Source organism: Mustela nivalis, assembly GCF_964662115.1.
Source record: "Mustela nivalis genome assembly, chromosome: 14".
In the NCBI taxonomy this organism is placed as follows: domain Eukaryota; kingdom Metazoa; phylum Chordata; class Mammalia; order Carnivora; family Mustelidae; genus Mustela; species Mustela nivalis.
In genome coordinates this window covers 24,119,336-24,135,373 of record NC_139033.1, presented here as the reverse complement: position 1 = coordinate 24,135,373, position 16,038 = coordinate 24,119,336, and the positions used below count along the sequence as shown (strand labels likewise).

The window sequence follows — 16,038 nt, the reverse complement described above, 5'->3', positions numbered from 1 at the left end:
CTCAGTGGCCAATTAACATAGCCTACCATTTGAGGCAAGTCCCTATGGAACTGGGGCCATGTGGCCTTCCAGCATTCTTCTCCAGCACCTAAGACACCAGCTGGCAGGAGAAAGGTATTCAAATGTTCACTTAGTAAAAGAATCAGAAAACTAAGGAGTTCTGCGGTGGCACTGTTTCCAAATGGAAGCGTGAGAGGGGGAGGCTTTAAGCATCAGAACCAAATCGGCAGCTTCCAGACTAACCTGGTCTCTCCCTCAATCTTCAAAGGACTTTTTGGGCTGAAAACCAGTTAGGGAGTGGTGGTCGCCAAGTGTGTGTGTGATGTGTGACCTAAAAATATACCCCAGTTAGGTAGAATACACAGTGAGAAAGCCAAACACAGGGTTAGGAACCTAAGTCTGACATCAAGAAAACCTTAGATCCAACCCCAAGGTGCCCAGAAACGGTAGTCACTGCCTCTATGGTTATCCGTGTGGACAGATGAGGCTGAGCAGGGCATGAAAACCCTCCTCTCACACTCTTCAGTGGGCCCAAAAGGAGACTAGTCAGACCACAGCTGCACAGCAGTTTAAACAGACTCCAGAGAGAACAGGCGAAGTCCCTATGTGCCTCGGCCTCCCAGGCCACACAGAGAGGAGAAATGAAGGCTAATACCTTGGAGACATATAGCATAAATCACAGCATGGAGAATACTTGCAGAAAAGAAAATTTAATGAGTCTGACTAGAAAGGTTTCAAATACAGGAAAATTCAAATTGCAAATTACATAAATAAGGCTTTCACTATTCTTGAAAATCTTTTCACGGAGGAAACAAAAAAGACTCAAATAACAATCACCAAGTTTCTCCTTTGCTGTCACACAGATGCATGTGAGAATTTCTACATGATGAAAGCATTCACTCTCCCACTTGCAACAAAGAGCCCCTCAAAACAGATTCCTAAAAAACACTTTCAATGTCTGTTCCCCACAGCTTGTCAAACACTTTCTGAAGTCCACGGAGTTTTAATGGAAATAAATTACACTAAATCAATTTTCCCAATGAATTCTAGCAATTCCCCCACTGCACGGTATATAGGATTCCTGACTCATATGGCAGTTTTCAGAAGCAAAATAGCTTTAACTCAGCTTTACAGTTCAAGCCTATCCACTGTGTCTTCCATGACCATCTTAATTGATGTTGACAGTGTTGTCCTAATACTTTAAATAATATTTTGTGATATGCCAAGTAACATATTGCTTGTATTAGTACAGAGACAGTGGACTGATTCTCCAAACACCATTTCCTAGTGCATGAAACTAAACACTATCTTAGAAAAATCTGGTGTCTATCATGACACCATACGAAATTTCAGAGATTTATCCAAATACAGGTACCAATTATAAAAGTGAACATGCTTCCGAAATATCTTCAGTAATGTAATCAGGGAAAATCATTTGTGTGTTATTTTTAGTAGCATTAAGTTTATTTTCAGAATACAATGAGACCAGCTTTATCACCACTGAGAAGCCCAACGCTCACATTCCCAGCACAAGGAGAAACCTAATCCTGAAACATCCTCAAAGTATCAGCACCAGAGAGCTGAAGCTAAAACAAGGTCCCGGGTTATAAAGTTGTAAAAATGTGTCTGTGTCCAGGGAAGCTATGAAAGAATGCTCTCGCACCACAATAATACCTTCCATCCCAAGGACACATGTGACGTGTGAGAGAAACCTGGGGTGGAACCCCAGCACGCAGGCTGGTAGGAACAACGCCTGGTAAATGCCATGGCAACGTCAATGGATGCCGGGCAGTGAAGAAGGCAGTTGAGGGCAGGAAACCAACCCCATAGGCAGCTATGACCTGTGTACCTCTACCTTCACCGTGCCTTCTATGTAGCTGTGCTCACACTCGGAGGTCAGGACGGTAGAGAAGACAGCATCTGGCTTTTAAGAAAAAGAGACTAATGACCAGCAGAGTGAGTGGGAGAGACTTGGAATGCATGTGGACGCAGCACAGAGCCCTAAGTGAGGACTCGGTGCACATCAGCAAGGGACACCCACGGATCTGACTAATGCACTTTACAGTGAAACCTTCTGGTCCTCTTCACAACAGCCACACATGCTCAGCATTCCTCACCATCATCACTAACCCCTTCCACACATGGGAAAGCTGAGGCACAGAGAGGCTAAGCCACTTGCCCAAGGTCACACATCTAGTCAATCCAACAGAAAGGCACATAAAAGTAAGAATCATTACCTTAGGACCTAATGTTTAAACTATGATTACCGTATCATTTACTAAAAATAGATATAATAGCTTTGTATATCTTTGTGTTAAAATGGTTAAAACTAAGGACTCAAAAGGTTAGCCATCAGTCACCTAGGAATTTTGCTACTGAGAATACTATTCTCTGTTAACGAGAATACTACTCTCTGTTACAGACAACTAACATATGAGGACACTAAATTTAGATCTAATCATAAATGTTAAAAATCCATTCCTTTTCTATTCTATAGTGATCTGCAATGCACGAGAAGTCTTTAAGATGAAATCAAATTAAAATATGCTGATGGTATTTTTTTAATTTATTTATTTGACAGTGATCACAGAGAGAGAGGAGGAAGCAGGCCCCCTGCTGAGCAGAGAGCCCAATGTGGGGCTCGATCCCAGGACCCTGAGATCATGACCTGAGCCGAAGGCAGAGGCTCAACCCACTGAGCCACCCAGGCGCCCCTGCTGATGGTATTTTTAACGTACAAGTATTTATACCTAAGATGTTCTCACCCAAAGGTTTTGTTGAATTAGTACTTACCCATTTTTGGAGGGGGCTTTAGACCGGTCCATAAAAACTGGCGTCACACCACACAAATCTAAGGCTGCCAGCATGGCCAGCTGTGGCCAGTTTTTGCCATACCACAGAATCGTCACTGACGAATCATGTACAGAAAGGTCAGTGTGTTCCATGACGTACTCTTGTCCATTTTTTGCTTTCAATATAATTACCCAACATAAACCAGATATTCTGGAGAAAGAAAAGCTAAAAATGATTGCCTTGTTGCAGGAGGAAAAAAAAATGAAACAACAACAACAAAAAAACCCGTTAAAGTCGACTACACATATCATCTCTAAAGTATCTAATTCCTGAAAGCTGAAGCTGAAGTTCTCCAAAAGCACCCCACATAAATGATCAGTTCATCAATGGTTCTCTCTACAGAGCTTTTCTCCTCACCCATCAGTCACTGAACGCCTCCCATGTTCTCGGAACTGGCGATACACAAGTTCTGCCCAGAAGGAAGGGTGCTCTGGGTGCTCCTGCTTGACTACAGCAGATTCCTAGGTTATTTCTGCTTCACATAAAAACTTCGGGCCATGTATACGGAATTGGGAAATACTATACAGCTAACAAGTGCACAGGAACATACGAATCTACCAAAAGACGGTCCCTTACAGGCTAAGCTGCACCTATGTGCTCACACACAGGGTCCCCTGGGTTCTCATCCTTCCCACAGTGACGGGCACATAAATGTTAAACGGGGCCCTCAAGTAACCGCCGCGCATGGCTCAAGAGGCCGCTTGTACCTGAGGGCCTCTTTGGTTTTGACGGGAAGGCCTGTGTCAGGGTTGACAGGCTGGAGAACCTGAGCGAGCACGGCTTTTACAGACGCTCTTTGCTTTGTAATAAATTCTTTCTTCCAATATCCAGCTTCTTTATCCTCAACCGACAGTGACTTCATAGATACAGCGGTCTTCTCTGCTGAGTTAACTTTCCAGTTACATCTTTTAGGTGAAAATGCAGTTGTATAGATTCTGAACCAAATAAAACTGGGGGAGAAGAGCAGCTACATTAACTAAGAGACACTGGCATGCCCCGCAGTAGCAACAGATTACCTCAGAGATGCACAATCGTTTTTAAACAGTCTGAGTCCACGAATAAATCAAACCAAACATTTACAGTCCCTTGTGTGTTACAGTGAACTGCAGTTTGAGGCAAGGGTTTCAGATTCACCAACCCCAGAAACACACCCTAAAAGGAAAAGCTTGTTTCCCAGGGTCAAATTGAAATGAGTGATCTCATGGTCTTTGGCATCTCCAAACCACCACCTTTCTACAGCAATAATGGAAGAACAGATTGCAGAGAGATAATAAGAAATACACCTGGTGATTCCTATTGTGTACTTTTAAGTATGTACCTTTTTAAAAGATCAGAAGAGAACCATATACACATACACACACCGACAAATGTCAGCAGCAATGGAATTGGATGTTATTTTTGATTTCTATGTTTTAATTTTTCCACAAGGAACACATTATGCTTGCATAAAGAAAGAAAAAATTCGCTGCCTATTGCGCGAAAAAAAAAAAACCCACAGTATTTTTTGAGCACTGTGTTAAGTCCTCACTTTGAGGACTTTGTAAAGGTTAACCAGTTTGATCATCAGCGAACCCAGAGAGGAGCTACTATCACTGACCCCACGGAGCAGACCCTGTACCGGAGCCCGCGTGCGAAGCTGCGGCCGAGGCGCGTCCGCGCATGTTGAGGCGGCGGAAGCCCCGGGGTCGCCCCGCAGCCGCCGCCAGCGCTCACACACCTGCCCGCGGGGCGCTCGGCCTCCTCAGCAGCAGCGAACGGACTGGAGGGAACCAAGTAATGTGCCCGACTGCCAAGAGCCCGTCGGCCACAAGCCTGGGTCCAAATTCAGCTCAGAGCCTCCCGCGCCGGGGGCTCCCGGGCCCGGAGCTCGGAGCGGGGGCGGCCAGCGGGGGCGACGCCAGCGCCAGGCAGGCCTCTCCCAGCCAACGGTCGCCTTCAGGGAAGGGCAGAAACTGGGGGGCAGTCTCCTGCGGGGCACGGAGCCGGGGCTAAACTCCGTTTCCTACAGTGAAAAGTGCGCTTCACCTGGATAAACGCAACGACACGCTGACCTCGGCGTCGTGGCCCGGGGGACGACGTGGCCGCGGCCCAGGGGCAGCGAGGAGAAGGCGGCCCCGCGCTGGGGACCCCCGCGCCCCGGAGGCAGGCCTGTGCCCCCCGCAACGCCGCAGCCGCGAGGCGCCCCGCAGTCACGCCCGACCGGACCCCACCGCGACACCAAGTCTTCTGCCCTCGGGGATCCGTCGTCTCGTTCAGGAACATCTGGCCTTGGCCACCTGAGCTAAGGGCTGCAAAATGACGACGACCGAGGTCCGGCGAGGTAAAGCTGACGCGGTTTCGCCAAAAGCCCTTGAGCGGGCAGTTTCATCGACTCCCTGGACGGAGAAGCTGGTCCCCGTCTCCGCGGACCGGCGTCCCTCGCCCTCCGCACGGCGGACACCCGCACCGCCCGCAGCCGAGCCGACTCTGCTCCCGGGCACGCGCCGGCTCCCGACCCGCGAGCGCGCGCCCGGGGCCCACGCAGCCTCGGGCACCGCCACACCTGCCATCTGTGCCACCTGTGCCACTCTTTATAGAATTAAAATCCTGTGTGGATTGTTCCACGTAATTATTTATAAAATACAAATGTCAAGTATAAGACGCTTCAACAAGTACTTAAAACCCAGACACGTTCATTTGTTGATCCCCATCCTGTTGGAAGACTGAGGTGGATCTGAGGACCAGAGCGTATTTAGCTGTTCTGACTACCAGTCAGGCACACACAGACTTCAATCAAACAAGTTGTTGACAAAATGGGCCCCATTTGTTGTTCTAATGAACAGTGTTAACGTGCCCTTTTTGAAGACTGACTATAATATCAGACAGTGACTCTTAAAAATAAAATTCAATATGTGCGGGGGGTGCCTAGGTGGCTCAGTCGGTTGAGCACCTGATTTTTTTTTTTTTTAAGATTTTATTTATTTACTTGAAAGACAGAGCACAAGCAGGAGGAGTGGCAAGAGCACCTGACTCGCTGTTTCGACTCCAGTCATGGTCTTGGAGCCGTGGGATTGAGCCCCTTGTTAGGCTCCACGTTCAGGGTACAGTCGGCTGGAGATTCTCTCCTTCTCCCCCACGCCCCTGCTCATGTCTGTGCACACGTTAGCTCTTTAAACAAATAAAATCTTTAAAAAAAAGTAAAAAATAAAATGCAATGTATGCAATTAAGATAGTTCTTATAATAAGAAAACAAACACACAGATAATTGCATCAGAAGCTCAGATTTTTAAAGGACAACTCCCAAGAAAGTGGGATGGGCATATAATTAATAAGGAAAATATGCAAGGAACATCACTAGAGGTATGGCCCCAAATCCACTGGAAGGCCCAGTGCCTACACCATCTGAGCCTGTGAAGGTCAGTGGGGAGAGGTGATGTTTAGAGAAACAAAGCTATTTATAGTTTATCAACTTATTGAGCAATCGGAACTCTATCCTTTAACAATGTAAGAACCCCCCAAAAAAGCTAGTTTGGGATTTTTAATTGATCTCTTTCATGAAAATGCCTTACTGCACTTTGCTTTAGTGAATGTCTTCACCTCTTATTAGAAGTCATTAAGAAAGAGACACAAAAATTGCTTCACATCCATTCTAGAGTTATTGTCAAGAACAGGCTTATTTCCCCTGAACCCACACTGAACCCACTTGTGTGCATACTGACACACACTGACACATACTGACACTGAAGATACAGTCTTCCATACAGGAGACAAGAGCACAACAATAACAAGTTTGATCTTTTTCAGTTCATGCAAAGATACTCCTTTTTTTTTTTTTGAGTGTATAAATGCGAATCATTGGGAATATCCATTTGACCACTTAAAGCATTAGACATACTACATCTGTGTCTAGAAACACTTTCAAAATTAATTCTTTTAAATTTAAAAAAATTAGTCAAAACAGTGTTACTAGTTTTCATGACTTCTATCAAAACACCATCAAAAGAGGACAGAGAGATTTGGTTTTCTCCTTACTTGTCATTGGCCAGGTGATAAAAGCGCCTGTTCACACATCCAGTACACAGCAGGGTCACAGCATCCAAGTAGGAAAAGATCTTCAGTAAGATTTCTGGGGGCATCCTGGGAGGGGGAAAAAATCAGAGAGGCAGGCAAGCATCTGAGCTAAAAGTTACCCAGAAAACAACTGGCTGTTCACCACCAAACAGAGAGCAACCAGCACCCCTCCTGTATGAGAGGCAAACTGCATCCTTATCCTCCACTGGTTTCTCAAGTGAAATGTCCTGCTACCACAGTCCTCATGACCTAAACGAATCCAGAGACCCAAGGTCACGGCAAGCTAACTCCCTTGGCACGTTACCCATATTCACACACTGTGAGTCCACAGGCAGGATTTCCCCATCTCCCTCATGAAAGTACCCATCAATTCTTTGATGAGATAAAAGGAAGTAAGAGAAAAAGAATGGATTCTTAGCTATTCATTAAAAAATAACACAAAATCTTCCTCCTCAGAAAAGAGAAGATGAGGAGGAGGAGGAGGAAGCTGGGATAGGAAATATCCACTTACCTTCCACCTAACCCATGCCACCCCTCCTGCGCCCCCTTCCAACACATCCTCACACTTGAAGCCTTCCTCCAGCACTTTAAGGAAACTCCACGCCCCATAAGATTTTCTGAACTCTCTTCTCCTTTCTCATTTATTACCTAAATAAATGACATTGAGCTGAATTCTCAATACCCCATGTATTTCTATGATCTTGCACTTTTACAAAACAACTATCAGAACCTAAGCATGTCCAGAAAGACTTGCCAACGTTAGGAAGTCAGGAACGGGCACCTCTGGACCTGAGGCTGGAAGAAAGCAAGCCACAGAAGACTGTGGGGCAAGGGGCAGGGGGCCTGGGGACAGAGAACTGGGGCAGTAAAACCCTTTGGCCAATTTAAAATGGCTTGCCCCTATCTCCACTTATGATTTCAACAACTTTACTTTTTTAAATTATAATGAAAGTCAGGTTATCAAATGTTTCATAGGGAAATAATCGGTCCAAATATTGCGACAATAGTGAGAAAGAATGAAATGGACCCTCAGAGAAAGATGATGAATGCAAGACGTGCCTGGTCTGTGCCACCAGGCTGAGCTCCGCCCACTCAGCAGCTTTGAGGATATTCAACCAGAGACTCCCTGATTCGTTAAACAAGCAGTTTTGCTTAGGGATTAATTAAATCCCTCCTGCCAAATGAAATTCCTTACATTCAGAGTCAATAAATTAGACACTTCAAGTGGCAAAATGTTGCTAACGCAGAGATGGCAAAGTTGCAAGAAAATACACTTTGTGACCATTTGGATTACCCGTTGCACAGTTTTCACATCTTGATTCAACTGTTTCACAAAAACTCATAGTTACTATTTTATAAGCAAATGTAATCTTAAAAAAATGTAGAGCTGGGCTTAAAGAAAACGTTTCAGAATAGTATCTGGCAAATCTTATCCAGGAAGAATCATTTAATTAGACTAAAATCCTATTCAAAGGCCATTAGAGAGGTTCACCTTCCTACCCAGCAGACTAAGATAATGAAGGGAGGAGGGTTCTCCCTGTACTTCTAGCAAAAGCAGAAAACCCCCACTTTATAGTTAGAACGGTAGAGATCAAAGACATTCTTAACTATGGTTCATGAGGTATCCTCAAAGCTGGAAAAATCACTGTCTACACCATACTGGGTCACTGTGTGTGGGATTCTAATTGTTCCATACTGCAGAGGATGGAGGTAGGGGAGGATGGGGAAGGAGACAGGAAAGTGAGAAGCAGGACAATCCTAGAAACTCACAAAGTGTCAGAGCACAGTATCTAGTCCAGAGAAGGTCCTCGGATATTTGACAAACAGATAAACCACATGAATATTCGTTCTATTTCTTGTATCATATTATTGTATGACAGATAGTGTTCTCAGAGTATAGTGTTTAAAGGTTAAATTGCTGTCCTTAATTCTTTTTTAGTTCTCATTTCTTTTTAAAAACACCTGAAAGTATGTACTCTGGTAGCCCAAAACCTGAGATCAGGCATCTTACGTTTGAATCTGGATTTTGCGATACGCAGGCTATGTGAGCCCTACTCCCCCCACTGGAAACATCCGCAGTGCCCACACGTGTTCAGGGTGCCAGACAATGCTTAGCAGAGAGGTGGTGCTCCAGAAGCCTCGGTACAGCACAAATCCACAGGCATCTCAGGATCAAGTTCAAACAATTAGTTTTAAAAAAACAAACAAAACAAAACAAAACAAAACAAAAACATCCTGCAGAACCTTACCAGGGCAAAATGGGCTTGCAAAGCTCAGAAAACTAACAGACCCAAAGGCCCCTGGAGCTTTTAGAACACACTTTAATCTCCTTTCCACGGTTTCAAGCATTTTGATCAACTAGAACGTGAATAATTTTGAAGAACATTTTTTAAAAAGGAAAATTTACTTGTCAGTTTTAGAAGTTCACTTCATAAACCTAGTCTAATAATGACAGTGGTGACAGGCTGATGACTCACAGCACACTCTCCATGTTGTACTTTCTTCCTACGCAATTCTATTCTCAGCTCAGAACAGCAGCTTGGTATGCACAGCATTGGAACTTTGTCTAAGAACTCCACCCCAGAGCCCCCCAGAAGAGCGCCATCTACGAGGACTCACCGCTCCAGAGACACCAGCCGGTCTTTGGGGCGCTGCTCACAGTGCTTTCCCCGCCGGGCACACTGGTTCAGGACAGCCCTGCTTGCACTCCTGGCGCCTGGCCCCTTTCTGAAGGTAAGATGGAAAAATCAAATTAGAATGACAGATGACCTGTCCAGTCCCCTCTACAAAACCGTAAAGAGTTCATAAACTCCAAGAATGACTCACTGTAAAAGTTTATCTCGGGAAAGGGAAAGGAAAGGAGGAAGGAAGGAGAGAAAGAAAGAAGGAAGTGGGGAGTGGGGTGGGACAGGAGAGGGACTAGAAAACATTCCATGTGTCCTGAGTAAGTCAGTCTGAAACCTGGACTCACTCTGATGTGTTTTGAACAAAAAATTAATCGCTTCTGGCCCTTTGGCTAAGATCAAGTGTAGTAAACAAGAAGATTAAATATTTGCTTTTATAGTCTGTCAACATATCAAAGAGGTGCTGTAAAACTCATTTAATGGAACAAAAGGAAATCTTCAACAGTGGTCAGCTTCAACAGTGCAACAGCAGGAACCTAACAAAGAACAGCCTCAGTCAAGTAAGAAAAACCTCAGATTTGTGAACCAGAACTGCCCACATAATCTGCAGCTTTTCAGGTCTTGGAGGGATGGTAACGCTCCGACCCTAGCTCTGGCGACCATTGCCGCGGAAACACTAAGTACTCTGCTCCAATTTTTTTTCACATTTTAAGTATCTCACATTCAATGGAATATACTTTAACTGGCCATCTATTTTTTTATTTTAGTGGTACAAAAAAATAGTAAATCTTACAATCAACAGCTTTTAAGATTCAATGAAATAAGGTATACTATTTTATGCAGTTAGTTCTTTTCAGAAGTTGCTGAAATACATTTTTATTAAAAACAGCCCTCCAGGGCGCCTGGGTGGCTCAGTGGGTTAAGCCGCTGCCTTCGGCTCAGGTCATGATCTCAGGGTCCTGAGATTGAGTCCCACATCGGGCTCTCTGCTCAGCGGGGAGCCTGCTTCCCGCTCTCTCTCTCTCTCTCTCTGCCAGTCTCTCTACCTACCTGTGATCTCTCTCTGTCAAATAAATAAATAAAATCTTTAAAAAAAAAAAAAAAAAACAGCTCTGCTCCACCGCGGCTCTGCAGGGATCTGAAACCCGGCCAGAAACCCAGGAAGGCACGGGGCCCACAGCCTTCAGTTTCCAGGCAGCAGCCCCCAGACAGAGCTACTGGTGCAGACACTTGGAAAGCTTTGGGAGATGCTTCTTGACCACACACACAAACACACATACATCAATTACTGGCCCGCCTCCCACCCGGCGTGTGACTAAAACCTAGGGGATAGGTTCCACTTACCCAGTTCACCAACATGCATGTTCTCCGAGTACGTACTCTGTTCACCAAGAGTTTAGCCCCCACCCCCATTTATCCTACCAAGCCGATTCCCTGTGTATATTTGGACTAACAATCAGGAAGGATATGGGCAATAACTGGAGGCACAATGAGGGCCATGAGATGTTGGAAGGAACGGCAGTAATCTCTGGAAGTGGAAGAACAAATGCCCCAGGGATGGATCTGAACAGAGGACGGTCCGAGATCCCAAGTGTGGCCCACCCCTCAGAGGCACAGGGATCATACAGCCCACAACCCAGCACAACCTGAAACCCACGTGGAAATGGGCACGCTGCCACGTGCACACCCGCAAGCATTCAGACGTCTGAGGATTCCCCACGGGCTTCTGAGCAGCCAGAGAATGAGTCTGTCCTCCCTTCAGAGGTTTGTCTATATCACGCCAGCCATTGTGCTGGTCGTGATCAGCCCTGGATAAACACGAGCTAGCATCTGCACACTGGCACCTCCACCTGGGACAGGAAGGACATGGGGAATCTCCCCAGATCCTCGAAGGTAACAAATTCACCAAGGTAAAAAACACTGGCTCCCCAGGCCTCTCCATGCCAGCTTCTACAAAGACACTCAACCTGCCAGTGAGTTCCTGGGAACACAAAGAAGCTAGGCAGAACCGCTGGTACCCAATCTGGGCCCAGCAGAACAGGAAGGGAAGGAGAGCAGGCGGAAGAGGCCCTCCTTTGGAAAGCTCTGCCATGCCCTCCCTCTTTATTCAGAGATCTCCGCCTATGCACTCGATCTTTGTATTCCTGTGGAAAGTACTACTTAAGCAAAGCTTTCCACAAAAGAAAAGCTTCAACTCCACGGACCTGGCTCTAACACAATAATAAGAAGTAAAATACAATTTCCTAATTGTGTTAGTGTCCTAGGGCGGCCTTAACAAACTGACTCAAACTAGCTGGCTTAAAACGACGGAAATTTATTGTCTCAGTCCTAGAGGCCAAAAGTCCAAAGTCAAGGTGTTAGGAGAGCCATGCTCCTTCCACAAAGTCTCCTCCAGAGAAGAATCCTCCCTTGCCTCTTCCAGCTTCTGGTGGTTGGTAACAATCCTTGGTGTTTCTCAGCTCATGGCCACTAGGATGACCAGCTCTAACCTCCGTCTTCACCCAACCATCTTCCCTGTGTGTCTCCGGCTCTTCTTATCAGGACGTCAGTCACATCCTAACCCAGTGTGACCTCATCTTAACTAATTACGTCTGCAAAGACCCCATTTCCAAATAAAATCACATCCTAGGGTTCTGGGTGAGCATGAATTTGAGGGACACCGTTCAACACAGTACACAATCTTTAAACATATGCATTTTAAGTGATTTAAAAGCACTCCTTATTTGAAGTGGTCAACTTCTTGTAAATTCTGTGCCAATCTGTATTACATATTCCAAGATCAAATAAATACCTTTACTTGACAAAGGACTCTAACAGATAAGCTTTAAGTAAAAGGCATTTCTATTACTTCTTCATCAAATAATACTACCTGTCGGGACTTCCCAGCCAGTGACCCTTAGAGCCCTGGCAGTATGAACGGTCATGCCAAGAAGCCTGGAGGTCTGTATCTATAAGCTGTACACAGAGACTGGGGAAATCTTCCTTAACTTAAATGAATACTGCTGGAGTCTTCAAATATAAATTTGTTTAAAAGCATTAGTAAATTGGGATGTCTGGGCGGCTCAGTTGGTTAAGCATCTACCTTCGGCTTAAGTCATGATCTCAGGGTCCTGGAATGAGCCCTGCCTCAGCCTCCCTGCTCAGCAGGGAGTCTGCTTCTCCCTCTGCCTGCTACTCCCTCTGCTTGTGCTCTCTGTCTCTAACAAATAAAATCTTAAAAAAAAAAAAAAAAAGCATTAGTAAATTGATAACAGTTTTTTCCCATACATATTTATGCAATCAAAAAGTGTCAAAAAAATAAAATCTAGGGGCGCCTGGGTGGCTCAGTGGGTTAAGCCTCTGCCTTCAGCTCCGGTCATGATCTCAGGGTCCTGGGATCAAGTCCCGTATCCGGCTCTCTGCTCCACAGGAAACCTGCTTCCCTCTCTCTCTCTCTCTCTGCTTGCCTGTCTGCCTACTTGTGATTTCGCTCTGTCAAATAAATAAATAAAATGTCATAAATAAATAAATAAATAAATAAATAGAATCTATTACACCCTAAGTCTTTTCCAAGGGAGTCAAAGAAAAGTAAATTGACATGCTGTATCGATCCGTTTCAGTCTAGCAAACTGGTGAGAACCAAATAAAGAACACCCCTTCACTGCTGGGAGCGCAAACTGGTATCAACAATACAGAAGCCCAATCTAGTAGCGTTTGTCAAGAGCCTTAAAAGGCACGTGTATTCTTTTAAGAATTTCACTTGTACAAGATATATCCCAAAGCGAGAAAATAAGCCCAAATATGTGACTCAAGAAAGTCCATCTCAGATCTGTCTACACTGACAAACTTCCAGAGCAGGACGCGGACTGATGAAGCGGCCTGGCTCCACACCATGCGCAGTGCTCAGCCAGGAAATGGACATTTCAGCACAGTGGAAGTGTCTGCACTGGACACGAGCTCACGGCGTCTTCCAGATGTCGGCACGGCGGGTCCCTCACCTCCTTCAGGTATGTGTGCAAATGCCACCATCCCACTGACAACTCCTTTGGCTGTTCCCTCTCAAACTCCAACCCATACTACACACACACACACACACACACACACACGAGCACACGCCACATACACGCGCACATACTTTAGGCCCCCTCTTTCGTGTTTTGCTTAGCACATATCACCATCTATCACTACACATCTTATCTACTTGGTTCACATCACTGGAACTGCAAGCTCCACATCCGCAGGTCTTTTGCGTAAGTTTTGTTCACTCCTCATTCTTCACCTTCTGTGCCTGGTGCACAGAGACAGTTAATAAATAACCTGCTACATTAATAACAGATCAGTTGAAAAAATCAGGTTATATCAGGATAGACTACATAATCATATTTTTGAATTTGGCTCTTAAGAGAAAAACTAAACATGCACAAAGGAAAAAGGTCTGGAAGGAAAGACAAGGTATTAACCAGTGATATGCCTGATTCACAGGATTACAAGGTTACAAGGTTTTGGGGTGGTGGTTGTTTTTAAATGGGGGCTGGAGAATTAAAATGACAGAATTCCACATATTTTCTAATATTTCTTAATATGTTGATTATGCAATAAACTGTGGGACATTAGCAGTTTTAATTTCAAAACTAAGAATTCCATACACAAGAAAGTCTGGACTCACAGTGTGATAGCACAACCCTTTAGGCAGGAGCAGTGATTCCAAAGGCATTCACGCCATTCTGGATTACCAGTGGCCCTGAAATCTGGGCACACAGCTGCAGAAAGCTCAAAAGTCCTTTGAAATCTCCTACTTGAGGTGCACCTGGGTGGCTCAGTGGGTTAAGCTTCTGCCTTCAGCTCAGGTCATGATCCCAGGGTCCGGGGATCAAGCCCCGCAGCGGGCTCTCTGCTCAGCGGGGAGCCTGCTTCCCTCTCTCTCTGCCTGTGTCTCTGCCTACTTGTGATATCTCTGTCAAATAAATAAACAAAATCTTTAAAAAAAAAAAAAAAAAAAAAAAGAATGGAGACCTCACCAACTTACAGGCGGACATGCGAGCTCCCGTGCCAGGCTCTCTAAGTCCTTACCAGGTAGTTCACTCAACTTACAAAGGAACAGAAGATTCATCACATAAAAACCCTCCGGCTCCCCACTGATAGAGCTTTCTGTATAAGGACTAATTTTAGTAATCGTCGCCAATTGATTAAAGGTCAAGGTTCCAAGTTAAATGGCACTGTTTCTGTCCTACAGAAGTTCTGGAGGCCCGGTCCCCGTTTTAGTTGTCCCGAGGCGTGTGCGATGCCCAGCACGATTCTCCAGAACCAACCACCACCATAACACCCAGGGGCAGAGCGCCGCTCCCGAAACCAGGGTGAGTGGGCAATGGGTTCGAGGACGACCATGGGGCCATAGCCTGAAGATTCGGGAAAACAGGAAGCAACTTAAGTTGCTGAACTGTTCAATAACAGAACCGTTTTTACAGGTAAACAGAGAGACTTGGTCTATTACAAGGCAGAATACGCATGGGTTTTTTGTATCTTACGAATCCTCAGGACTTGCACGCAAAGGAATGGCGAGAATGCAAACTGTTGCTTGTGTTGTCCCTCCGCCCGGCAAACACTGGGACGCGGGGAAGCACGCGAGGAACCGCGCACCACCGCACGGGAAGAACGAAGGCGGCAGCGCGAGCGCGCACGGGCGCCGCCGGAGACCTTCCGCCGAGGAACGAACCATTACCCGTGGAGTAAAGCCGAACATCCTCTGGGCGCGCACCTGCAGCCTCCGGCTCCCCGCCCCTCCGCATCGGGACCTTCTCCGCAACGCGGCCTTCTCTCCCTGCGGAAGAAGACCCCCTCAGAACGAGAGAGGGGACGGGCTCCGGCCGTCGGGGCACGCGCACCAGCCCGGCGCTCGGTCCCAAAGACGGGCAGAGGGCACAGGGGGCTGGACACCGACGAGGGGCTGCCGAGGGCCCTGCCTGCGGGGTCTGCGACGGGGTTTCGGCCCGAGCTGGAGCTCCGCGGCGGGACTGCGCCCCGGGCGGGGCGGCTGCCGAAGACTCTCTCCCTCTCCCTCTCCCTCTCGCTCGGCCTCGGCCCGCCCCAGCTGTCTCCCGAGGAGGAGCGAACGAAGGGAAGCGCCAGGCAGGCCTCCCGGAGGTGGAAGCGCAGGGGCTGCCCCGGGAACGCGCGCTCGCCGACCCTCCCCGACATTCCGTGCTGCGGGGCGCGCGGGAGCGAAAACGGGTACCTTCTCCTGAGGGGAGTCCGCTCCCCCGCCTTACACACTCGGGAGACGGAGAAAAGTGACTTCCGGCCCCGGAAGGAGCGAGCGGCTCGGAGGACGCGCTCTGCCCGGGCCCCTCCCCGCCCCTCGGGGACCGCACCGGCCCACAGGCGCAGCGCATCCGAGGGAGGCCGAGGCTCCCAGGTCCCCACAGGGCCGAGAACTGACCGGAGGGGAGGAGGGAGGCTGTCGGGGAAGTCGGCTGCGGGGACCAGGACTGGCGGAAACCGCACGTCTCCGGGCTGAGGGAACTTCCGCCCGCGG

The 16,038-nt window shown here is 46.9% G+C and overlaps 1 protein-coding gene across 21 annotated transcripts in view; it reads right to left on the bottom strand.

The window, feature by feature from the left end:
- The window catches only part of FBXO15 (F-box protein 15), a gene marked incomplete at its 5' end in the record, with an annotated part of 190,317 nt that overhangs the window by 174,032 nt on the left and 247 nt on the right, over window positions 1-16,038 (bottom strand). For 5 of the 21 annotated variants that reach the window (XM_082698871.1, XM_082698868.1, XM_082698852.1 and 2 more), the window contains 5 exons: window positions 2,794-3,018; window positions 3,561-3,803; window positions 6,865-6,969; window positions 9,523-9,630; window positions 15,226-15,324. In XM_082698871.1, coding sequence (XP_082554997.1) covers window positions 2,794-3,018; window positions 3,561-3,803; window positions 6,865-6,969; window positions 9,523-9,630; window positions 15,226-15,324 — 780 coding nt within the window. Of the gene's footprint in view, window positions 1-2,793; window positions 3,019-3,560; window positions 3,804-6,864; window positions 6,970-9,522; window positions 9,631-15,219; window positions 15,325-15,738; window positions 15,856-15,942; window positions 16,034-16,038 lie in introns of those variants that run through there. The other 16 variants (XM_082698863.1, XM_082698870.1, XM_082698858.1 and 13 more) reach the window with 12 other exon arrangements.